At 48.8% G+C, this 25,513-nt stretch overlaps 1 protein-coding gene across 3 annotated transcripts in view; it reads left to right on the top strand.

The window, feature by feature from the left end:
- The window catches only part of PFKM (phosphofructokinase, muscle), a 24,770-nt gene extending 272 nt beyond the window's left edge, over positions 1 to 24,498 (top strand). Inside the window, exons 1-23 of one of the 3 annotated variants that reach the window (XM_010837502.1) lie at positions 2,015 to 2,159; positions 3,073 to 3,162; positions 10,002 to 10,075; positions 10,895 to 10,972; positions 12,591 to 12,780; positions 13,000 to 13,165; positions 13,872 to 13,916; positions 14,325 to 14,433; positions 14,548 to 14,643; positions 14,877 to 14,969; positions 15,509 to 15,634; positions 16,740 to 16,804; positions 17,372 to 17,435; positions 18,171 to 18,320; positions 19,379 to 19,449; positions 19,777 to 19,864; positions 19,954 to 20,106; positions 20,590 to 20,754; positions 21,679 to 21,740; positions 22,004 to 22,115; positions 23,418 to 23,517; positions 23,597 to 23,702; positions 23,944 to 24,498. In XM_010837502.1, the coding sequence (XP_010835804.1) occupies positions 3,081 to 3,162; positions 10,002 to 10,075; positions 10,895 to 10,972; positions 12,591 to 12,780; positions 13,000 to 13,165; positions 13,872 to 13,916; positions 14,325 to 14,433; positions 14,548 to 14,643; positions 14,877 to 14,969; positions 15,509 to 15,634; positions 16,740 to 16,804; positions 17,372 to 17,435; positions 18,171 to 18,320; positions 19,379 to 19,449; positions 19,777 to 19,864; positions 19,954 to 20,106; positions 20,590 to 20,754; positions 21,679 to 21,740; positions 22,004 to 22,115; positions 23,418 to 23,517; positions 23,597 to 23,702; positions 23,944 to 24,088 (2,340 nt within the window). In that variant the 5' untranslated portion in view covers positions 2,015 to 2,159; positions 3,073 to 3,080 and the 3' untranslated portion in view covers positions 24,089 to 24,498. Of the gene's footprint in view, positions 1 to 2,014; positions 2,160 to 2,809; positions 3,163 to 10,001; positions 10,076 to 10,894; positions 10,973 to 12,590; positions 12,781 to 12,999; positions 13,166 to 13,871; positions 13,917 to 14,324; positions 14,434 to 14,547; positions 14,644 to 14,876; positions 14,970 to 15,508; positions 15,635 to 16,739; positions 16,805 to 17,371; positions 17,436 to 18,170; positions 18,321 to 19,378; positions 19,450 to 19,776; positions 19,865 to 19,953; positions 20,107 to 20,589; positions 20,755 to 21,678; positions 21,741 to 22,003; positions 22,116 to 23,417; positions 23,518 to 23,596; positions 23,703 to 23,943 lie in introns of those variants that run through there. The other 2 variants (XM_010837499.1, XM_010837501.1) reach the window with 2 other exon arrangements.
- Positions 24,499 to 25,513: the final 1,015 nt, after the last annotated feature.

Raw genomic sequence — 25,513 nt, 5'->3', positions numbered from 1 at the left:
CGAGGGGGATAGCCGAGAGCGAGCGAGGTGGGAATGAACGTGCTGGGAGTTGGCGGTGGGTGAGCAGAAGGGAGCAGACAGGGAAAGAAGAGGTGGTGCGGCATCAGAAGGAGGAGCTGAGGGGGGATGGGTGACGAATCCTAGCCCCTCGACTCGTCTCCCTGACTCGTCTCCCTGGCGTGCACACCCTGTCTCTGCCTGGGAATCAGGGATGGGTGGGTGGTGCTCCGACCTAGTAGCTCTAGGCAGCCTGACTCCTGCCCTGGCACTCATCCAATTCAAGTCAGAGCTCCTAGGATGCTGCCTCTCCTGTATTTCTACCTCCCTCGTGCTTTTCTGCGCACCTGAGATTTTATATATAGGTTTCAACATGTCTGTTTCTACATGTGTGTCACTGTTGATCCATTTATTTATGACTCTGCTTGTATATCTGTGTCTTGTGCCTCTATAACAATTTTAGAGATGCAGCAGAAGAATTTGAGCTGTTTTTTTTTGCAGGTCAGCACTCCCCACCTTCCCCCCGTTTATGATGCATTCTCTCCGTCACTGAAGCCTCTGTGGGTGGAAGATCCCTGTATGGATTTCTATCAGGGATGAGCTCCCAGAGTGAATAAGCAGAGGAAAACTCAGGGAAAAAGGGATTGGCACAGTACTCAAACGTTTTGTTCTTTTCTTTCCAAAATTTTGCCTTCCTATTTGCAGCAACCACTTAGGCTTTCTATTCTTGAGAACTGCAGAAATTTGCACATGAACACTCATTAAATAGGAGCGTGTCTCTATTCTTGTGTGTTTGTGTTCCTCTCACTATTTGTTGCTATGTGCTTTCTTAAGTCCTGTTTGTATCTGTATGTGTTAGAAGTAGAAGGAATATGTATCCAAGCATATTTAAATTTTTTTCTATATTTGTGTGCCTCTCCAGTTGTCAGTTCACTGATGTGCACAGGCTTCGGTAGGCTGTGGGAAGCTTTAACAAATGAAAATGATCCCCCCAACCCCCAGGAGCTTTCAGTCTAGTTAGGGAAAATGACTTTAGCAATCTTTAGCCCAGGTATCTGCAAACTTTTTCTTTTGAAGGCCAGATAGTAAATGTTTTAGGGTCTCTGTTGCAATAATCTACTCTGCTCTTGTAGCACAAAAGCAGCCATAGATAATTACCAAAAGAATGTGAGTGGTATGAGCACTGAAAACTGAATTTCATATAATTTTTATATGTGATGAAATTGCTTTTTCAACCACTCAAAATGTAAAAACTTTTCTTAGTTTGCTGCCTTACAAAGACATTGGAAGGGTTCAATTTGGCTCCTGGGCTGTAGTTTGCTGACTCCTTATTTAGCCCAACTTTTTCAACACATAAGAAGCAACTAAAATATCACATAAAGCAATAATTCAGTGCTAAGCGGGTGATCTGGTTTCAGAAACACTATGTGATTTGAGGAGGTTCAGAAAGAAGTACTCCTTGACCTGTGGTAATCAGTGAAGGCTTAATAGGTTTAACAGGAATGTGACTAGGACAGGCCTTAAATAATGGAGTAGGATATTGATCTGTGGAAAGAGCCAGGGTAGCCTTCCACACAAGTGATGCAGTGTGCACAGGCACAGAAGTGGGGAGGAACAAAGTGATGTTTAGATGTTAATGGAGCAGAAAATTTGCAGGAGCCAAGGTTGGAGCTCCAGGCAAGAGTTAGGTCATGGAAGCTTTGAATGCAACCCAAGAAGTTTGGGTTTATCTGTCAGTACTGATTATATGCAGCGTATTTGTGAACCTGTGTTTGTTAACAACACTACGTATGTTTGTGTATGTTTTCTTCATGAGTGTCTCATTGCATGTATTTTCTTGGCTTGTGTATGGATTTATATGTGGATGTGACCTGTGTATTTATCAGCAGCTACCCTGATTGTCCCAGGGTTCACATCTGAAACATGAGCTGTACTTAAAGGTCATCAGCTTCTGATCGTGTGAATGAATCCTCTCTCCACTGAGGCCTCAGAGGCCTATGACCTTCCCTTGGAGGTTTATTTGGTGTCTGAAATAGAGTGGAGAAGGGAAGCACAAGCAGAGGGAGACCAGCTATTGAAGAAAACAATTCAGATGGAAAGAGGCCATGAGGACAGAAAAGGAGGATAAAGGAAGATAATAAGAAGGAGAATAATAGGGTTTGGTAACTGTTTTGATTCTTGAGATTAAAGAGGAGATAAATTTTAAAAATAACAGCGGTTGGTTAGCCTGGATAACTGGGAAAGTGATGATTCAGTTGGCATTTTTATGGATGCGAAAGTATGTCTTGTATTTTCCTTTGAGAGAGATAAGTCCTAAAGACAAAAATATGAAGGTGTTCACATGTTATGTGTACATATTCATGTCTCTGTGGCAGTGATTTTGTGTTACTCTTCACATTTGGTAGTGTTTAGTGTGAGGGGCAAGGCCTGAAGATAAAGGATCAAGAGATGCATAGGAGGCAGAGACCCTGAGAGGGATGGGAAAAGCCAGAGAAAGTCCCTCACCATTCCGAAGCCTGAACCATTATTTTGCCCAAGCTCCAGTGTGCCTGTATAACCTGGAACTCCCGTTCCAACTTAGCCCATTTCCATAACACCCAACTCAAATCTTAACCAAAACCCAACCTACTGTTGTTTTTCTGTTTCTGTTTTGTTGGTTCGAAGTGCCCTAAGCCTCATTTGATTCCTGTCCTCTGCAATAGCCCTTCCCTTCATTAAAAGAGAGGATTCTGTGAAGCTAACTTAACTTTTCTCCTTTCTCATTTCTGTTCAGTCACCCACCCTTCTCCTTGACCTTAGCTTCTTCTCCAAATAGGCTCCAGTTGGGGTGGGAGGGATTAGCTAGGACTTTTGCGGTCTTAGGCTTGATTTCTGTGACATTTCAGCCTGTCATTCTGCGAGGGTGTGGTTCTTTTCTGGAAGAAGTCCAAAGATCCTAGGCTGCAAACCTCAGACTCAGTATAGTGGGACAGCCTGACTGTGAGGTGGCTCTAGCCAGTCTAACAGAGCCATCTTCCAAGCTCATAGCAGCCTCAATCCCGTTGTATCCTAACTGGCCATTCTTTTGAATTCTAGAGTGGATCATGACTCATGAGCACCATGCAGCCAAAACCCTGGGAATCGGCAAAGCCATCGCCGTGTTAACCTCTGGTGGCGATGCCCAAGGTAAGGAAGAGGGCCCAGCTTGGGGAGAGGGCCTGGCTGGGAGGCCCTGCAAAACCCACAAAAACCATAGTTGGGAGGCCCCCTTGAATTTCTTGACTCCCTCAGCCCTAGCCTGTAGAACAGAACTATCCTCCTTAAGATCCTCCTGCTGTGCATTTACACAGGGACCTGGGGCTTCCCCAAAATCTCTGTTAGGTCTAAGTCCACACTTGCTTTTGGATTTCACTTGCTCTACTTTTTTTTTTTTTGAACTGTTTATTTTATATTGGGTTATAGCCAATTCACAATGTTGTGATAGTTTTGGGCGGGGAACAGAGGCACTCAGCCATACATATACATGTATCCATTCCCCCCTGAACTTACTTAGGTCTTCATAAAGCTTCTTTCCAAGTTTCTCTGAAGATCTGGGACAATTTGGGTCCTTCGGTACTCAGAAAACTGGTGTTTTCTCAAGCAGGATTGGAAAGGAGACTAAAAAGAGATAAAATTGTTGAGAAGGCAGTAGGTGGATTCACTTCAAGTACATTGGAAATGTTGGGAAAAGGAGGGGATTTGGAACTGGTATTTGATGGGCTCTAGCAAATCTTCAGGAGCCAACTCTGGTGTCAGGGCTCCTGTGTGGACCAGGGTCAGGCGCCTCACTCTCACAACACGTTTCCTTCTCCTAGGCGCACGCACGTCCACGTCATTCTGCCGTTCTGTTTTCTCTGACCTCTCCTGCTCTTCCATTCTTTTCACCCTTAAACAAACAGGAAAAGCAGCAGTTAATCAGTACATACCAAAGGTTGTGGAGGGTGGGTGGGGGGCGGCAGGCGGAAGAAAGCTAAGTCCTTTGGCTTGAGTCCAGGAGACCTGGGAGTCAGAACTGTCAGGTATATGGAAAGATGAAGAGAGAAAGAAGGGGATCTCAGCTGGCCTCCCCTTCCCTCTGCACCTCTCTTCCCTTGGGTTTTTAAACACCCACTTTGTATAGAGCCCTGTCTTGTGTGTTGTGGAGACGCTGATTTCCTTTGGGAACTGTAATTTAATGAGGAAAGATGTCATATGTTATTAAAATTCTTAATAAATAACAATAACATAAATAACAATAATCAAGTGTGTCTTAGCCCACTTATCCTACTTAGCCCACTCTATCCTTATTCTTAGGATAGAATCCACTTATGTATTGAAATGGTAGGTCTTGGTTGGACTAACCAGGGAAGGCTTCGTGGAAAAGATAGATTTCGAGAAACTGAATTCTTCATTCAAGTAAAGTGCGTAAATCGGTGCATGATGCAGTAAATACAACACCAATTCAATAAAAAGTGAATTGTTGAGCATCTGCTGTGTGCCAGACAGGATGGGAGATGCTACGCCTTCATCAGTGAAAGATTCACGCATCGTCTTTGTTCTTATGACTCTTCTAACTAGTATGTTAGTAAAGCTAGACTTTAAGTATATTTTAAACTAATGTTTAATTATAATTGTGATATCTGTTATGAACAGGAAAACAGAGGAAGGAGGCAAGAGGCCTGAGTTTAGGAATAGTGGCCAGATTAGGAACACAGACCTGGTTTCTGTTGCTTCTCTCTCCTCTCCTGGAAAGAATCTCATATCAGTACTGAGTTCCTCAACATAAACTCTGAATATTGGTCCTAAAACCTTGGTAGGGTGGCCTGTGGAACTGGATTGTCAGATTAGGGGAAGCAAGAGCCTGCTAAAAATCCAGATGAGGTCCACAGAGTTATGAATTTATGAAGAAGCAGAGCTTTCTGGAGAGGGAAGGAGGTTTAAAAAAAAGAAGTCTAGGGTTTAACATGGATCCAAGAGCAGCAGAGCCCTTACAGCTTCTGATCCTGAGCAGAGAGACCCTCATTCTAGAGACAGGCACAGTGTACCCAGGGACATATCCCACTGCAAAGCCGTATAACATCTCAGGTGCGTGTTAGTAGGGACAGAGAGTGGTAGGATAGAATTCTTGGGAGGAAGGAAGCGAAACAGCAAACTCAAAGTAGATTTGAGAGGTCCCAACTGAAAGGTCCCAAGTGAAACATTTTGAACAAATGTTTAATTATAATTGCTCAAACGTTTAATTATAACAGCTCAAATGCAGAAGTGGCCTGCCTGGAGATAGGTTTGTGGGGCCCTCATTCTCCCAGGGAGAGGCACAGGAAGGTTTTTCCCTAGAGGCTGTAGGCCACATGGCAGAGAGAGGTCAGCTCTATAAGATCCAGAGGCGCCTCAGCTCTGTTGTTCCCTGACCTTAGCAAGGTTGCTGCTGCTGAGTTGCTTCAGTTGCGTCTGACTCTTTGTGACTCTATGGACTGTAGCTCACCAGACTCCTCTGTCCATGGGATTCTCCAGGCAAGAATACTGGAGTGGGTTGCCTTGCCCTTCTCCAGGGGATCTTCCCAACACAGGGATCAAACCCACGTCTCTTAGGTCTCCTGCATTGGCAGCCAGGTTCTTTACCACTAGCGCCACTATTAGCAAGGCTAATAGCATCTTAAAATAGAAGAGTGGCCAAGAATCAGACATCCTGAACTCAGAAACTGGGCTGATTAGATGCCAGATCCTAACCCCCTTTCCAGCCCAGAAGTGGTCCCAATCTGCCTGAAACCACACTACATTTGGGCTAATGAAATGGGCATATTCTGCTGGAAAGGACCTTAGTCACCTGCTCTATCCCTCTGTCCTCAGACAGGCAGTCTATTCCAAAAGCATATTTATCCTATTTTTAAAGGTTCATTGGAATAGGATTCTATTTCCTCTCCATAGCTGTTCTAGGATTTACAACTTTTAATTATGTAGCCGTCAGAAAGTATAATTATATCTAACAAACGTTTGCTCCTCATGTCCTTTTTTTTCTTATTCAAAGTTCAGTTAAGGTGGAAAGAAAAATTTTAGCAAAAAGGTAGTGACCAAGTCATTTATTTGTTTTCTCCTATCTCATGTCATAGACCCATCCCCTGTAGTCCTCCCTACAGCCTCTTCCCAACAGGCTGTAATTGGAGACTCCAAAGTACGTGCTTCTGATGCTCTCCAGAGTCCCTCGTGGCTGTGCCCAGAGTACCCCTGAGCGGTGCCTGTAATCTTATCCTTCGTCTTGCTTCTAATAAGGTAGACAGCTGCTCATGGAGGGTTATTTAGGGCAACATGAAACAGCCAAGGACTGGCCTGGGACCAGAACAGGCCGGTGACATTAAGTAGGAGAGCCCAAAGCATTACTGGGACTTTCTAGTATAATCTATACAGCCCAGTCTGTGACTTCTAGGGAACTAAGGGTACAGAGGCACAAAAGTGGTCTTAAAACTTGATTTCTAGGAAACACTCAGATATCCAGTTCTGAGGCAGGGAGGATGACCTCTGAAAGTTGGTATGGTAAAAAGGCAGAGGGAGGAGAAAGGAGAATCTTCTTCTCTTGTGGGATTTTTCTTCTGCCCAAGAGACTTAGATGTTTCTTGCCCACCATCTATTGTTTGTTTTACACTTAAAACCTTTGAAGTGATTTGTTTTCCTTTAATTTTTTTCTCCCCTACCCTTCCTCAGCTCAGGAGCAGGAAAGAACATTCCAACCTATACATTTCAGAAAAATATTTTTTCCTTCTTTTGTAAGATTACAGATTTATACTCCTCCAGGTATCCAAAAGAGAATCCCACAGGCCTTGGGAAAGTCTAGAAAATAAACGGTAGTTTCGTATTTGTCCTGATTTTTAAAAATTGGATTTATTCATTTTTCCTAAAGCACTGATGGCTTTCCCTTGACTCTGACTTTATGTTTTTTTAATACACACAGGCTTTTCCTAAAGCTTCTGGGAAGGCCTCTCCCTTCATAGATTTTTTCACTTTTGATTCCTTCAAGTCCATCAGATAGATGTCTAGACTTTGCCTTGGTGATGTAATAAGTATGTTTTGACATCAGTGCTATCCAGTGACCTCTTGTTGGCAAGCCCAACCTTCCAGTTCTCATCTCGGATCAATTATCAGACACCTACGTCAGAGTTCCCACTTTTGAAACTGTCCCCTTTGGCTTCTAAGATGTTGCTGAGTCCTGGTTCTCCTCCTGTCTTTCTTGCTGCTCCTTATTCCTTCAACACTGGTGTCCCTCAGGGTTCCATTCTTTGCCTCTTTCCCTTCTAATTTTACCTGTTTTCTCGAGACGGTCTTCCAGGTCTGCATGGATGACCCACAAGAACTTCAAACTCAGTACATCCAGATATGACTGTATCATCCCCACCCTGATCTTCCCAAACCCAAACCCACCTCCGCTCAGCTAACTGCACAGTTTTCCCTGGGGCCTAAGGCAGTCATGGAGCATATCCTCCTTCCTTTCCAACACCTTGAAATCTAATCATGTACTGATTAGATGGAAGTCCCATTGCTTCTGTTTCCTAGGTTCTCCTGCCCAGTCTCTGTTCCGTCCTAAATGCCCAGGCGAGGCCCGATTGTTCTTGTCACTGCAGCTAGGCAGCCATCTAATTCTAATGTTCCCTCTTTCCAGTCTGTCTTCCGCATCGCTGCTAGAGTGATCTTTCTGATCCACAGAGCTCATTATGTCCCTCCGCTCTTCAAAGATTCCCCATTGACTATAACTTTTATGTTTTTTAAGTTACAGACCTCTTTAAGAATCAGTGAATGCTGTGGACCTTCTCTCAGAAGAAATGCCCTTGCCCACAAAGCTTTTCATACAGGTTCTTGGGATTCATGGATTCCCTGAAACCATCACCCATGGATCCCCAGTCAAACCCCAGCTTCCAGAATAAAAATTAGCCTTCCCTCAATGGGCACACAGGCCCCTGCCCCGCTGCACAGCTTCATCTCTCTATAGTTTTCCAGTTTATTCTTTATAATACAGAGTTATGTAAGGCTACTCCTTGACCCTCAATGTTATTTGTGCTATTCCTCCTGCCTATAACACTGTCCCCAGCTTCGTCCATCTGACCAAAAGATTTGAAAGGAAATTATCCTTTAGGTCTCAGGACAAATGCAGTCTTTTCTGTATCACCTTCCCTGACTTCCTCCTGGTGTCATAGATGCTTCTTCTCCTCATCCCCATTGCACTTTGTACAAATCCCCTCCATAAGGATCCAAATTAGAACCATACTATAATTTCTCCCGTGTTTTTTTTTTAAATTTTTAATTTTTTGGCCTTGCTAAGCAGCTGTGAAATCTTAGTTTCACAACTAGGATTCATGCCCCTGCAGTGCAAGCACAGAATCTTAACCCCTGGACCACCAGCAAAGTCCCTCTCCCCTTGTCTTGAGGACCATTCCCAAGTCCTTTATCTTTGTATCCCTAGACACTCTGTCATACCCTGATGCATCTTTCCCACTGCCTGCATAGAGTTAGGAACATGAGAGGTATTTAATAAATATTTGTTAAGTAAGTAAATAGTAAGGCATTAAGTTTGATTTGGAGCTTAAAGCCATGTAAAACCAACTTTTGTCGACCTGCAAACAAACAAACCTGAAAAATAGATATTCTGGCCTTTTTGATTCTATTCAGTTCCAGATAGCTTTGGATTATGCAATAGTTCATGATGGGTTTTAGCCTGCTGCTGCAGATTTTTCCAATTACTGGCTTCTCGAGTGCTTACTGGTATTTCTCCAGGCAGGTTAAGGACCACATGAATAGATTTTAGGTTGAAACAAAAATGTGTAATGTGTACAGGGCTACCTGAGGGAGGGTGATTAAGTGGTTCACAAGAAGTTGATCTGTCATGGCATCACTCTAAGCCCTTCCTTACATTATAAGGTACGACAGGGTAACCAAGATGAAGATCCAGGAATGTCTCACCAGTGAGACTGCTGGGCACTAGCAATGGCATTGTTTCTACTGTGGTTGTCTGCACCACCCTGCGTTGTATGTTGTGACAGGTCAGCTCCCCCTGTACTCTTGGAAGACAGGGTTCTTGTCATTGAGCAGCTGCTAGGAGAAGGATGGTACTCACAGACGAGGATGCGGGAAAGGCTCTCCCCTCTGTTTCAGGCCTAGTTGCTTCTCCCAGTGGAAACAGTAATTTACAGCGTGCTGTTTGGGTTCGTCATACACATGCCACACACACGTCACAGGAGAAGATCAGCACAGGAGAAGGAGAGCATAGAGTCTCCACTAATTGTGCCTGCACACTTGGTCACAGCCTCTTCTGGTAGTTTGGGAGCCAGAGGATCTCATTGCATGGTGCACACTGGAACACACACCAACGCAACAACACTAAAAAGCTGTGTATGTGTGGGGACTGGGAGGATCCACCAGCCAGTAATGGACATGCTCATGAATAGCTTGCAAAGGGTCAGGTCACTGAGCCCAGAGTCATGTCTTTGTCCTGAGAAGCCTATACAAGCCAGATGCCAGATTCACTGCAGAAGACAAGGAAAAGCCTGGTGTAGCCATTGGGATTAGCATGGAGGTCAGCAGTGTTGGTTTAGACATTTCAGATTTGGATTAAAAGCTGACCTCATCCTCGCTCTGTAACCTCGACCTATTTGAGCTTCCGTTTCCAAGTCTAAAATGGAGGCAACTCCCAGATTGTGGGAAGGATTAAATGAGTTGATGGTTGACAAGCATCTAGCAGCATCTAACCCCACAAAAAGCATGCAAGATGCTTATTCCCCAGGTTGCCCTGGCATGGAAACGTTTTAGGAAAGATGGAATTTTGGGAGGTTGGGGAGGTGAATGGAGGTAAGTTGTGTAATGTTAACATTGAGTGAAGTAATTCAGGGTTAATGGGGACCACAGAAGACTTGGATGAGGGGATTATAGATTCAGAGAAAAGCCTTGGAAAAAGACTGACTCAGGTCTTAGAGCCCAGGGCTACTTTTCTTAGGAGTAACTTCTCTCTGACTCTTTCCTCCTCGCAGGTATGAATGCTGCTGTCAGGGCTGTGGTTCGTGTTGGCATCTATACTGGTGCCCGTGTCTTCTTTGTCCATGAGGTTGGTTCTCTGCTCTGATCCCCATCACTCTTTGTTTTTCACTCCCTCTCCCCACCCTCGCTCCTTATCGCCTGGTTACGTGTCTAATTGCTCTTGATTCTGTGTCCCCAAGAATCACTCCTTCCCACTCTGGGCTCCAGTAATGATGGTGGGGCCCAGAGATCTGCAGACCAGATCCTCGTCTTGCCTGCTCAATTTAAAGTAAGAAGTAATTCCGCCTTCCCTTCAGCTCCCCCCAAACAGAGAGGGAAGCTGAAACAACTTAGTATTTCACATCCAGAGTCAGAGCCTCAGGAGGATGAGTCTGTTTCTGCGGTTGTCTTACTTTCCAGGGTTCTAACTCCTCCTTGCTTCCCTCTTCTCCTTTTGCACTCATCCTTTGCCCACTCTTCTTTTCTTAACGTCTGTCTCCCTTTCTTCTCTCTCGCCCTTTCTCTGAAGTGTTATCGTCTCTTTTCAAGTCACGTTTCTCTCCTTTCTCCTTCTAACATCCCCTTCTTTTTTTCCTCTTTTGCTGGTTATCAAAACCATCTGTCATCTAGTTCCCCTGGGAGGAAATGGGATGAGCCATAAATAAGAGAAATTGAGATTAAATGTTAGGAAGGGCATCCTGATGTTTCAAGAATGAGAGAAACTAGAAGAGTGTATTGGAACAACTGATGTCTCCTGCCTTGGACTGTGTTTTTCTCAGGAGCACCCAGGCATCAGTAATGGGAGGTGACTTGATTCTCAGGGAACCTCTTCCCAGGGACCCTGTCTTAATCCTGGGGGTTTGGGGGAAGCCTAGCAGAGGCTGAATGGATGTAATGTATCCTACAGGGTTATCAAGGCCTGGTAGATGGTGGAGATAACATCCGGGAAGCCACATGGGAGAGTGTCTCGATGATGCTTCAGCTGGTATGTTCCAGAGGGCTCTGTCCCCTGTTTGTGCTGTCCTTGTCTCACCCCATTTGGGTGGGGCTCATGGTTTCCTGAATTCCCTGCGATGTGGCTTAGTAGGAAGGGTTTCTATGACCAAAGAGGGGCTACATTTACCCTTTACTCTTTGCATTTAAAAACATCACCCTGGTTTCCTAGGGCAGGATGTAGGGTTCGGATGTGATCACAGGACGCTTTGTTCTTTATAGAAAGGTCATAGGTAAGATTTGAGGAGCTGGCATGTAATGGGTCCTGCTCTGGGGTCATGGGGAAGGTCAGGCCCTGAAAATAACCTCATCAGGGGACTGGAGCCGGAGCCAGAAGTAGAGCTGAAGTTTGCCAGTGCTCATGTTATGATGATGAGGTGACCTGAAACCAAACCTTTTAAGGAAGGAAGGAACTGGGATAGCCTTTTAGAGTTAAAAAAAAAACCCTAAGATGATCTTGATTGTATCCAGAGCCCCTTTTGCTACTTTCTCTAAGTCATTCTATACCCATTTTCTGATTTACTGAAAAATCTACACATTACATTTGTGTTCTCATTCTTTACCTCAATCCCCTAAAAAAAATCCATGAGGAGAAACAATGAACAGCACTTAGTGAAGATTTAAACAGGCAATGGCACCTCCCTAAAGTAGTCTGAGAATGAGCCAAAATTCTGCATCAATACCCACGAAGGCATGGATGCCCAGAGTTCATATGATTTGTGAAAACCCTGGGTGTGCTCTCCTCTCTTGGGGTGTGTACAAGCTCCTGGGAGTTTAGGGCTTTCCCTACTCAGAGCTGTTTTTTCTGTGAACTCCTGGGTCTTGGGGGTCCTCCCACTGGCACACAGATCTCCAGGCGCAAAGGGGAAAGGACTGGCAGTGCTTGGCCCCTGCTGAAGTCACTGCTGCTGCTGCTTACATGTCTAAGATGAGAAAGATGGAGATCATTTTAGAAGCCTACATATATGTGTGTATTCCCTAGGTCTCTTTAGGACGGTCACCATGACAAAGCCTTCAGTGGCATAGGCCCATCTTAACCATCTTCTAAGAGGTGTAGCAGAACGTGGGAATGTGGGAATGACCCCGCAATGCCTCAGCCAGCACCATCTCACCTTTCTTTAGAAGGGACTAGTGGGGGAAAAAAATCTCAGTGAACTACAGGGAGGTGAAAAACAGGGAAAGTTCCATGTAGGCTCATGCAAATCAAGCTGAAAATCAAGATAAAGTGAATAACTTTGAATGCAGTCAAGCTAGCTAGGCAAATGAAATAGAAACGTGTCAAAGGCAATTGAGACTCACATGTCTTCCACTAATGGCTAAGCTTGTACAATTATATGCCCTTAGACAACAGACTTAAACATCAGTATTCATGATTCTGGAGTTTGAAACTCATGTGAGTTTCATTAACCCTTTTCATGAAGAATAAAACTTTAAAACCACACACACACACACACACACATACACGTACATGAAGGGGCCAGTGACTCTTCAGGATGTCAGGGAACTTCCTAGGGAGCCATGTGGTGATGTTGGGATGGGGGAATCCTAGCCTGTTGAGCCCAAATTTGGCCTTGTCACCTGGGGAGCTGACTCCCACCTCTTCCCCAAAGGGAGGCACGGTGATTGGAAGCGCCCGGTGCAAGGACTTTCGGGAACGGGAAGGCCGGCTCCGAGCTGCCCACAACCTGGTGAAACGTGGGATCACCAACCTGTGTGTCATTGGGGGAGACGGCAGCCTGACTGGGGCCGACACCTTCCGCTCTGAGTGGAGTGACTTGTTGAGTGACCTCCAGAAATCAGGTGAGCGCTGCTCTGTAAGTGTGGTTTCTGCGCATGTGCACACCACGCCCCTCCTCTCACGGGAGAAAGTTGTTGCCCAGACCCAGAGGCAGTCTTTGCTCTCCTCTTTCTGCCATTGTTGACAATTGCCATGGACTGCAGCCCCTGCCCTCTCCAGGCACCTGCTCCCTGGCACTGGGGACCTCACGCAGGGCCCCCCGCTTTGCTTCCCCTCATCAGGCAAGATTACAGCAGAGGAGGCTACCAAGTCCAGCTACCTGAACATCGTGGGGCTGGTTGGCTCAATTGACAATGACTTCTGTGGCACTGATATGACCATTGGCACCGACTCTGCCCTGCACCGGATCATAGAGATTGTAGATGCCATCACTACTACCGCTCAGAGGTGGGGGCCCAGGAGGAAGCAGCGTGGAAGGATGGAGCTGGAATAGATCAGCTGGCTGAGTACTAGAAAAGATGAAAGTGCTTGAGCTGTGATACTATTGTGATCAGTTTTCTGGGGACTAGAACACTGTTTTTACTAAGAATTATCCCTGGAGCACTGAATTTTACTGCTCCATACCATAAGACTCGCCTCTGGCCACTGTCTACCCACACGTGTTGCTCTGCAGGCTTTAATACCTGTGGGATCTCCTAAATGACTAAGACAATTTCAGGGCCCCCCCAAACCTTTCCAGCCATATCACAGAGATCGTAGAGGCCATCATGCCACAGGTCAGATGGGAGGGACTCAGGGGAGGCAGTGCAGGAGAATGGGGGTACAGAGGGGTGGCAGTCTCCCAAGGGCAATCCTGGAGGATTCCAGGTCAGTCGAGTCCTCTCTCCACTTCTTTTCCCTTTGCCCCCTCCCTTCCTGGTCCCTCCTTCCCAGACACAGTGCCTCAGTACTGACACCAGTACTGACACCATCAGGCCTGGGAAGGACACCCTGTGGCTAAAGCAATTCCCCTGGGTCTTCCAGGTCTCTCAGAAGAAGGCCCACAGCATAAACATACATTGAGGATAGGTTCCTGGGCCGCGATGTGGGTGGTGGCCCGCAGGTCTGGCCATAGGAACATCTGGACTGTGTGAGCCCTGTGTCTCTCTTGCAGCCACCAGAGGACCTTTGTGTTGGAGGTGATGGGCCGGCACTGTGGGTAAGACTGCCCCACCATCTTAACTCGTTTATTCCGTGTACAAGCAGTAGCCCTTTCCTCTTCTCCGGGGACCCGGGGGGCTCCCCGTGGGGGTGGATCAGGAGGTGTACACACTTCCCTCGGTGTGGCCACCTTTCCTCATCCGCACCCACTTCCCTTACACACTGTACACATACAGTGTGAAAGAGCAGACAGTGCTCTGAGATTGGGAGCCACCGGGGCAGGTGAGTGTGAATAGAAGGGCCTCTTGAGGGGCAGAAGCTCACTGAGCAGCTGTCTCACCCCAAGAGTGAAACAGGAGCTCCGCAGACCTTCCACCTCCAATGGCACTAGGTGGCCTTGTCGGGAATGGGGTCATCTGGCTGCGATCTGTAGCTCCTGCCTTGACACTACTGGCTCTCATCTCAGATACCTGGCCCTTGTCACTTCCCTCTCCTGTGGGGCCGACTGGGTCTTTATTCCCGAGTGTCCACCAGATGACGACTGGGAGGAACACCTTTGTCGCCGGCTCAGCGAGGTACTGGCACTTTGTCTTGCCCTTTGAAAATCCCCTTGCCCTGTTCTGCTGCAGATGGCTTTCCTGTCCATCAGTTTTATGACACTGACCGTTTTGCACTTTTTTCTCAACCAGACAAGGAACCGTGGTTCTCGTCTCAACATCATCATCGTAGCTGAGGGTGCGATTGACAAGAATGGGAAACCAATCACCTCTGAAGACATCAAAAACGTTAGTATGGATGGAGCCAGAGGGGCTGTGACACCTTACCGGCCCCAGGCCCGTTCCCCAGTAGTTTCCGAGTCTCCCCTTAGTTCTTGTGCACATCTCTCCCCAGGTGTCCGGCCCCCTGGTTTCCTCCCACCCAGGAATCATTACAAGATAAGAGGCTGAGTCATCCTTGATTTATTTGGGTCCCTGCTTGATTCCTCTCCTTGACTCTGCATCTCTCTCTGTCCCTTCAGCTGGTGGTTAAGCGTCTGGGATATGACACCCGGGTCACCGTCTTGGGGCACGTGCAGCGGGGTGGGACACCGTCGGCCTTTGACAGAATCCTGGTAAGTCATGGGGCTCTGTGGAACCCTCAACTTGCTGTCCTTCCCAGCACAGGGGCTTCAACCATTGCTCACACTGCTCCGTCACCAGCTACTGGACCGCAGTGGGCCTTGACTCATTGCCATATGCTCAAGAGTTCTCTTTTGTTGCAAAAAATGATGGGAGACGCTAGGCTTCACTAGGGTCGAATATCTTACAGCCTGAGTGAAAGATTAAGATCTAACCTTAGACACTGTTTGTACCCCCATCCTACTTTCATCAAGAAGGGACTCTTACTCAGCCCCAGTAATTCTCTTGATAACTATAGTGGATATGGTTCCCTGGAACCAGGAAGAATCCTTGGGGGCTCTTCTGGCAAAAGGAGGAAGCATCATCAAGCTTTAGATGAAATGTGGGTCAGAAGGTAAAGCCCAATGAGTTCTTGGCTATAGTCCTTAAATGTGGAACTCAGCTCGTGATTTGGAAAGGGCCTTGGATGACCAGGTCCTCCAGGCTGAGACCAGAGGGGAGGCTTGGACCAGAACGGCTTTGCTTCCTGCAGGGCAGCAGGATGGGTGTGGAAGCAGTAATGGCACTTTTGGAGGGGACCCCGGACACCCCAGCCTGTGTGGTGAGCCTCTCTGGTAACCAGGCTGTGCGCCTGCCCCTCATGGAGTGTGTCCAGGTGGTGAGTAGTGACCCCAACCCACCTTCCTACTAGCCCCAGCCCCTATCCGTGTGAGATCTGAGTGGGAGAGAGAGCAGCTCCTGGGGCTGCCAAGGCGGGTGCAGGTGGGGAGGCTGTGTGCCACAGGAAGGAACATGAGGGAAAGGCACTCAGGGGGCTCTGTGCAGGAGCTGTCCCCTCTCCAAGCCTCAGTTTCCCCATCTGACAGATGTTCCTAAAGAAGATGCAGCCTGCTACATCCTACCTAATGAGACCCAATATCTCCTAAAACCCACTCGCAGGAGACATGCTTCTCTCTCCAAACCTATTAAAAGCAGGGAAATATTATCAAGGTCTGGCTGGATAGCTCATCCCTCACTCTGATTTCTCTCTTGAACCATCACGAGGTTACTGATAAGTATTCACCTTGAGCATGAGTGTAAGGATTGGAGAGAAGATGTGTAAGTGGTCTGGAGGATGCTGAGTGCTCAGGAAATATGGCTCTAATTATAGAGGAATCGCTCCTTTGATACCACAGAGCAGATGCAGTGGCTGGGAGCTGAGGTGTCAGGTTGCCTCTCAGGCCTGGCTCCCCAGCTCCTGGATGCTTCTCTCTGATACTCCGGAGTCCTAATGGCTTACAGGCCAGACAAGCTCCAGCCTCGCCTGGAACTGTATCTCTGAAAGCCCCCCCAGCTAAAGCACTGGCTCACAGAGCAGAAAGCGGTGGAAGCATGGGGCAGGGATCAGACTTTCTTCCTAAGTGGTCATCTGCAGATGACCAGTCTTAATTTTCTTATTAACTTAGAGGCCACCGTGAGGCTGGAGCCCTGGGTGTAGAATGGAGGGAGATGCTGTGTTATTTGTGTGTGCTCTGCCATCCTGCACATCTTCTAGTAAATAGAGCCTAGATTTAGCCCTTTTCTTCTGCTGCTCGTTACTCAGAAAATTAAGGAAAAACACTGACGTTTCTCCTTCTGTGAAAGTGTGTTGGGGCGGGGGTGGGTGGGTCCTGGATGGGCAGGGTCCAGTCACCAGCCCAGAGCCAGGCAGAATCTCAGTGTGGGATGGGAAGGAACCCAGCTGTGTGCGGAACCCTGGCCTGAGTGTTGCCCTTCTCCCTCAGACCAAGGACGTGACCAGGGCCATGGATGAAAGGAGATTCGATGAGGCCTTGAAGCTGAGGGGCCGGTGAGGAGATGACCAGGAATTCACTAGCCACAGAAATCAGACATCAGAATGAAGCCAGAAATCGATGTAGCACAGACCCAAAATAGGAGCTTCTGTTTTCTTCTCTTCTTATTGTCTGTGCAACAGTTTCTTCCCAAAGAGAACTAATTGTGAGATGGCCAGGAGGCTTGGTTCACTCCCAGGATTCTTTCCCTGGCCTTAGCTTTTCACAGTTTGTTATTGCTGTATGTGGACCCAGCTAGATCATGAGGGTCTCTAGGCAAGGTGAGGGTGGTGCTCAGGGGTGTTTGGTAAGTTTATGGCCTCTTTATACCCACCTGCTCCCACGCCCCACCAATCCTTGCTCAGGCTCCGCTTCTGTCCTTGGAGGCTTGCCCTGTGGAACTTCAAGCTGGTTTATACCCACCCGCCCCCCGCCCCCAATCCCTGCTCAGGCTCCACTCATGTCCTTGGAAGCTTGCCCTGTGGAAGTTCATGCTGGGAACAGAACTTCAGACCAGATCCCCTTGGCTGCGGGCCTTGGGGAATGGCCTGAAAACGCCGCTGTCTCTCTCTCTCCTTTTTTAGGAGCTTCATGAACAACTGGGAGGTATACAAGCTTCTGGCTCACGTCAGACCCCCAAAGTCTAAGGTACTGGCAAGCTGCTGTCTCCCCTTGGCCCTCTTTCTCCCTCATCCTCCCATTATGAAGCGCGCCCCTCAGTCCACTCAGCCTTCAGCCTTGCTAACTTCTTTGCCTGCCTGTGTCTTCAGTGCTGAGACTCGGACACCACTAAGTTAATTTTCTCTCACCCCAGATACAAGCCTGTGTTCTTAGTGTGCCCTGGATGTCTTGAACCCAAGACCCACATCTACTTCAGGGTTGACAAGATAGCATGCAAGGAAGGGAAAAGAAGCTCATGTGTTATTTCTCTGGGCAAATCTGGAGTAATCGCATCTAAGTGCATTTGAACCATCTCTTCCATTGGTGTAGTGGTTCTTAATATTTTATCTACACTAGCATGATCTGGATTACTTATTAAACATGCATATTCCCTCCCTCCGAGGGAGATCAGATCAGGGGTGGGGCCAGGAATATGCAGATTTAATAAGCTCCCTGGGTGGATCTGATACAACAGGTGGTCCAAGGATCCTACTTTGAGCAACACTGCTCTGGAGGGTCTCGTGTTCATTGTGCAGTGATGTCTGGGATCAGGAATCGCAGCTTTATTGATCTGTGGTGAAGACTTCTGCTTCCCTGCTGTGGGGGAGGGGCAGACTGTGCTGGCATTCCCTGGGGGAGGGATGTGCCCTCAGGACCATGAGGGACTCGGAGGCCAGCTCCTCTCACTGACCTGTCCCCCTCCCTCTCCACTTCCTTCCGCAGAGTGGCTCCCACACGGTGGCCGTGATGAACGTGGGAGCGCCGGCCGCAGGCATGAACGCAGCCGTTCGCTCCACTGTGAGAATCGGCCTCATCCAGGGCAACCGAATGCTGGTGGTGCACGATGGCTTCGAGGGCCTGGCCAAGGGTCAGGTAGGGGGGCGCTGGCTGCAGGGCCGGGAGCAGCCGTGCAGAGGAGACGGGCAGCAGCTGGCCTGTCTGTTCCCCTGTGTTCCCCCGTCCCTCACAACCTTTTTCTTGGGGTTCAAGCAGAAGTAGATACAGGGGTCCCCCGTTTTCTGCGGGGGACACATCCCCAGTGGATACCTGAAATTGTGAGAGCACCAAACCCTATGTATAGTTGATCTTGAACAACTTGGGTTTCAACTGCGTGAGCCCACTTAAATGCAGAATTTTTCTTTTTTTAATTTGGCTGTGCCACACATCTTCCCATGATCTTAGTTCCCCATCCAGGGATTGAATCTGGGCCCATGACAGTGAAGGCGCTAAGTCCTAACTGGACCCCTAGGCAACTCCCCAGAACTTTTCAATAGCAAGCACTGTGGTACTATATGATCCAGGGTTGGTTGAACCCATGGATTCAGAGCAGTGCATATGAGAGCCGGCTGTAAATTTACATGTGCATTTTTGACTTTGGAGTGTGGGCACCCACACCCCCGTGTGCTCAGGGGTCAGCTGTGTACTACATGTTTTCCCTGTACTAATAGGCAGGTCGTGTACACAGTGTGGGCCCACTGGACAAAGGGATGAGTCACGTCTTGGGTGGGATGAAGCAGAATGGTGCAAAATTTCATCACGCCACTCAGAACACACCATTTAAAACTTAGGAATTGTTTATTTCTGGAATTTTCCACTTAGGATTTTTGGGTCAAGGTTGATGATGGGTAACTGAGAGCTTGGAAAGTGGGATCACAGATAAAGGGGGAGCTACTGTATTTAATTTTAGGGCAGTGGGAAGAGGCAGGAGGCACTGAAATGAGCCCTTTGCAAGCAACGTGTCTGATATAATTCTCTATCCCAGAGTTCAGCACAGGGCCCGGTGTAAGATTTGTGAGTGAGCTGTAAGGGTGGAGGACGTTCAGTGAGGTGGGAGAAGCTGGTGCCTGGCACAGCTCTGCCAAGGGGATGGGCTCAGGGCTCGGGCAGTGGTGGCAGACCATGATGCAGACCTGTGTGACCTCCCGCTGCAGATCGAGGAAGCTGGATGGAGCTACGTCGGGGGCTGGACTGGCCAAGGTGGTTCTAAACTTGGGACTAAAAGGTGAGTGGCATACCAGGATTACCTCCACCTAGTCACCCTAAAGGCAGCCCTTGCATGTGGGCATCCGTTCATTTGGTTGGGGTCCGCTGAGACCAGTGCTGTCGTCTGGGTCCTCAGAGGGCAGACGTGTCCATGCGGACATCCATTAGCAGCTCTGGTGACTCAGAGCCCCAGCATGTGTCCTTGGACAGGGTGAGAGTGGGGTATGAAGGGGGCGCAAGTTAAGAAATTATAAACACAGTGCCTTCTAACGCTCGCTTTTCTCTCCCTTGATTTTGCTGTCTCTTCCCCAAATTCTATTCCCCTCCCCTCACCCCAATCAACTAGGACTCTACCCAAGAAGAGCTTTGAACAGATCAGTGCCAACATCACGAAGTTTAATATTCAGGGCCTTGTCATTATCGGGGGCTTTGAGGTGAGCATCCCTGCCATTTCTTCCTCTCCTCCTGCCCCCGTTCCCGCCTTCTCCCCCTCATTCCTGCCCCCGTGGCTTTGTCTTCTCAGGCTTACACGGGGGGCCTGGAGCTGATGGAAGGCAGGAAGCAGTATGATGAGCTCTGCATCCCCTTCGTGGTCATCCCTGCCACGGTCTCCAACAATGTGCCCGGCTCGGACTTCAGCGTGGGAGCTGACACTGCCCTCAACACCATCTGCATGGTGAGGGTCCCCGCGGCTTCCCAGCCCCTGGCTTGGGGCTCCAGTCCCTGGACCGAGTCTGGGCTAGGAAGTGAGCACTTGATTTGTACCAGCCAAGTGACAGTGTGAGAAGAATACTTCTCAAGCTCTGAGTTTGCCCACACGCACTTAACACGTTGTGTCCATCCTCCTCGCTGTGAGTCCTCTAGCCTGGAGATGCATCTGTACTCCGCACTCCAAGTGATTTTTCATTTCTGAGGCCCTAGATCATAGTTCCCCTAGTCCAAGCACAGGAAGGGTAGGAATAGCTTCCTTCTGGGGGAGGAGGTCCACACTGCACTTGCCAGATGTGCCTGCCGTCCTTGTTGGCGAGAACTGGAGGGGGCTCTGGGGCCCTGCTGGCCTAGGGGGACATAGCTCCAGAGTCGGGTGATGGTGGGGCCCAGAGAAGTGACAAGAGTCACATCCCTGACCCTGTCTTTCTCTGACGTGTTGTCTCTGCAGACGTGTGACCGCATCAAGCAGTCAGCGGCAGGCACCAAGCGCCGTGTGTTTATCATTGAAACGATGGGCGGCTACTGTGGCTACCTGGCCACCATGGCAGGCCTGGCAGCCGGGGCTGATGCTGCGTATATTTTTGAGGACCCCTTCACCATTCGAGACCTGCAGGTAGACGGCTACCCAGAGCTTGTTAGGAGGCTCTCCCTTGCCCCATTGGTCCCCATGTCCCCGTGGCGACCTAAGCTGTGAGAGCTTAAGGCAAGGACAGAGCTGATGGTCTGTGGAGTCCTCGGAAGAGCGCCAGGCAGGCGTGCTGTGGTGTGACATTCTGTATGTGGTGCCCCTCCTGTTGGAGCATTCATTTGAAGGGTGGCTGCAGCTAAGCCCTTTATGTGCCTTTTTGCATTTTATTTTCACAACAGCCATGCACGGGAGGGGTTATCTCCATATTACAGATGAACAAGGTTCAGTGAGGTTATAAAACTTTTCTAAACTTTGAGTAGGCGGTTTAACTGATTGAAAAAGTCACATCCCCCCTACTTCAGATTTTCCTTGCTACCAAACGGACCACTAACTCCATTTTTGAGGGGATTCCCTTATGATCCTCATTTCTAAGATCTTCGTTCACTCGAACCACACAGAGGAGGTTGGCAGGTTGCGGGAACTCACTACTCCAAGGGCCCAGCCATCAGTGGAGGGTGACCCTCTCCCTCCTTCACCCCTGACTCAAAGCCTAGACGGGGGTGTTTTCTCCGCAGTGAGTCACTGCTGTCCACGACGCCACCCATTTAGAGACCGACACCGAGGGCAGGGCTGGCTCTCTCAGGGTGGAAGAACTGAAACCCCTAGAAAGGGAGATCGGGAAGGGATGGAAAGGGGCTTCAGATTGACAGTTCCCACACTCTCTCCAGCTTTCCCTCTGCCTGCTCTGCCCAGCTCAGCTGGGTCTTCGCTTGTCTGTCTGTCGTGACCTTCTTAAAGGGATTAGGTGCAGGCCAGCCCTGAGCTGTCAGCAGCCCGCCCTCCTCGTGTGCCTCTCCCTCCTGTAGAGGCCTGCTCAGCCGGGTTTAGGATTTTCCATTTCATTTTCAGGTGAATGTGGAGCATCTGGTGCAGAAGATGAAAACGACTGTGAAGAGGGGCCTGGTGTTAAGGTACCTCGTCCCTGGCCTGCTCCTGAGTGAGGAGTAGCCTCGTCCCTGGCCTGCTCCTGAGTGCGGAGGAGCAGCAGTCAGGCTTCAGCCCTGGCCAGACCGCAGCCCTGGCTGGCGCACCCCGTGGAGTCTGTGAATACAGTGTGGGAGAGCCCGGACCCCGGGAGGAGATGGAACTGGGAGGGACAAAGCCCACAGAGCTTGGAGAAGGCATGAGGAGGGAGAGGGCCAGCGCCGGGCACAGGCTGCTGTCTCTTCTGCAGGAACGAGAAGTGCAATGAGAACTACACCACTGACTTCATCTTCAACTTGTACTCTGAGGAGGGGAAGGGCATCTTCGACAGCAGGAAGAACGTGCTGGGCCACATGCAGCAGGTGGGGCAGACGCACCATGCTGTCACCAGAGGCCACAGAAAACCCCCACCCAGCAGCCAGAGCCTCCCAGTGGCCTCCCACCTGCTGGTGGCTGTTGGGGCCGCCACAGCACAGGCCTGCAGGCTCCGCAGTCACAGAATCACAAGTCTTTACCTTGGAAATGGCCTGAGAGATTCTGTGGTTCAGCCTCTTTATTTAGGGCAGAGTTTCTCCACCTTGGCACTCTTGCCATTTTGAGCTGGAAACTTTTTTGTGGTGGTTGTGTGGGTCGTAGGATGGCTTAGCAACACCCCAGACTCTACTCACTAGATGAGCCCTCACTGGTAGCACACCCTCCCCACTTGTGTGACTGAAAAAAGTCTCCAGATATTACCAAATGTTCCCTGGGGGGCCAGGTCATCTCCAGTTGAGAACCACTGCTTCAATGAAGGAAATGAGGCTCAGAGAGAAGTAATTTTCCCAGAGCTGCTAATCAGGCTTGAGTGAGGCCAAAATGAGCTGGCCCAGTGCTTTCCCCACACACCATGCTGCCTTCGTGAGCACCCTGTGAGATGAGTGTGGGCACCTTGCCAGGGTTGGGCTCTGTCTCCACTCACTAGGGTTTCCAGGGGAAAGGAATCTGCATCCAAGACTCACTCACAGATGCTGCTAGTGGTCTGAGACCTGCCCCATTCCAAACCTTCCCCGCTGATGCGGCATAAGTATTGACCTTTGACCTTTCTGTACCCACAGATGAATTCACATTATCTCAGTTTGAATGGGCTTATCAGCTTCTGAAGGAATGGGGTACTATTGGATAAAGTATGAAGACCTCTTTTCTGTTTTTCCTTCCTTCCCATTTTCCCACTTACTTTTGCTTTGTTCAGAGAAACTGCATCATGTTTTATATTATTCTGAGGTGCTACCAAGGCACCCAGATTAGGTCACAAGGAACACTTGTTCATCGATGGTGAGTGACAAAAGCTGCTAGGCTAGTGAAGGGCAGGGAGCTGACCGAGAGGCCAGAAAGATTAGGAGTAAATGAACAGGGTCATGCAGCCAGGGAGCTAGAAGAGGCAACTGGGAGACCAAGCATCCCCTCGTACTAATTACTCCTAGAGCTGATAAACCGCCAGACCTGCCAGCCCAGCTCGCCCTTGTGCCCTGCCCGGTTTCAGGATTTCCTTTCATAGTTAAGACTTCTGGATTCCTGTTTCTGGTTATAAACCTGAGACCCATCCTTTCATTTTTCTCTGCGTATTACCATGTCTTTGCCACTTCATTAGAGTCCTGCCCCTTGAACTTTTATCACTCTTTTTCCAGGGTGGGAGCCCAACTCCATTCGACAGGAATTTTGCCACTAAGATGGGTGCAAAGGCTATGAACTGGATGTCAGGGAAAATCAAAGAGAGTTACCGTAATGGTAGGTGGGGTAAGAGGGTGAGCCGCTTTCCTAGAGGCCGGTTCCCAGCATAGAAGCTGACTGACTATCCCTGTTGCAGGGCGGATCTTTGCCAATTCCCCAGACTCGGGCTGTGTTCTGGGGATGCGTAAGAGGGCCCTGGTCTTCCAACCAGTGACTGAGTTGAAGGAACAGACGGATTTTGAGTGAGTACATCTGCCTCCTGGGGTGGTTCCCTCCCCAGCAGTTGCTGAGATCTGCTCTTCCCAGGCTGTTCACGTCTTCAGTCCTTTTTCCTTAGGATTAACATCTGTAGTTATACCTATTTCAGATCTCATGCTTAGGTCCCAAATTCAGCCTCTGCTGCTCCACTTCTTCCCATAGCCTCAGATAGAAGTTGATTGGGGTGCTGAAGATTAAATCATCATCTACCTCGTTCCTCTGTAGGCACCGCATCCCCAAGGAGCAGTGGTGGCTGAAGCTGAGGCCCATCCTCAAGATCCTCGCCAAGTACGAGATTGACTTGGATACCTCAGAGCACGCCCACCTGGAGCACATCTCTCGGAAGCGGTCCGGAGAAGCTAACGTCTAGGCCTCTTTGCAAAGAGAAGAATGGATTGTCTGCTATGGTCAGCTCACCCCAACAGATCCAAGTCCGTGTATTCTCACGTGTTTCAGTGCATTTTCCATTAGGTTTCCTTTTATTCTGTAATTGCAGCCATGGTCAGCTCTAGCCAGGGAGCTGGGGCAGGGGCCGTAAGTGGAAGCTCCCTGTATGTAGAATTTCTCCTGACTTCTACCCCAGCTTCCTGTGTCACACAAGGCTGGACTCCTCTAGTACCACTGCTCGATTTCAGTTACTCGGTTAGAATTTTCCTAAAAATAAGCTTTATTTATTTGTGATTATAATAGAGTCATGGTTCCTCTACTACTATTACGACAGTGACACACCATAACTACACTAATAAATGCCAACTGGTCACTGTGCTTTGGCTTCTCCTCTTACCATCTTCACAAGTGCATTCTTGTCAGCCCCAAGCAATGGACTCTGCCCAGACGGACACCCGGGAAAAGGCAGCCCATGTGCTAACTCCGTGTACTTCGATTCTTGGGTTCTCTTGACTCTGTACGCAGGGTCCCAGAACACAGGACACCATCCTCACCCTCATCCCACAAGCAGTCCCTCCCTCATCCTCTGTAGCCAAGGACACTCCCATCTTCCCTAAGCATAAAGTTATGTTTTACCTCTTGGTCATACACCCATTACCCAGCTTTGCTTTTTTTCCAGCCATTCCCTAATCTCTACTCCGACAACCCAGGGTTCTTCCTTCTCAACTTTTCCCCCTGTGCTCCTTTCTGGATGAAAGCCAGACTCCATCTCGGTGGGGTGACATGCCTGGAAAACAGAGACATTCAATTCTGGACCTAGTTTGGTGGGTTGGTTGAAATGCTGCTTTGGAAAACCATGAGTTCTTGGTCAGCTCAGTTTGTTTTCTGTTCCACACTTCCTCATTAGCAAGCACCCATGTAATACAGCTGGTCCTCAGGATTGCATCTGCATACTGTGCCCTGAACTGATGGGATGCTGCCCTGTCAATGAGAGGCTTGAGATTAGAGTCCAAGAATCAGATCCTGGCTCTTGGCACAAGCATACATATCTCTCCCACTAACACAGCTTCCTCACTTGCTTGCTGAAGCAGGAAGGAGGTTGGGGTTTTCCAAGGAACAGAGGAAAGGACTGTCTGCTACTGCTGCTGCTAAGTCGCTTTAGTCGTGTCCGACTCTATGCGACCCCATAGACGGCATCCCACCAGGCCCCCTGTCCCTGGGATTCTCCAGGCAAGAACACTGGAGTGGGTAAAGGACTGTCTAGTACTTCAGTTTTGCTGACTATCCAAAGTATATAACTGCTACCCCCTAGAAACAGTTCTAAAAAATGACCGAGAAGTCTTGTCAGAGTCCAACATTAATTAAAGCAGCCAAATGTTCTCTGTACAGTTCTTTAAGGGGAAGAGAA

This window comes from Bison bison, unplaced genomic scaffold (genome assembly GCF_000754665.1).
Source record: "Bison bison bison isolate TAMUID 2011002044 unplaced genomic scaffold, Bison_UMD1.0 scf7180017864077, whole genome shotgun sequence".
NCBI classification, from domain to species: Eukaryota; Metazoa; Chordata; class Mammalia; order Artiodactyla; family Bovidae; genus Bison; species Bison bison.
This window is presented reverse-complemented; position numbering and strand designations above follow the sequence as displayed.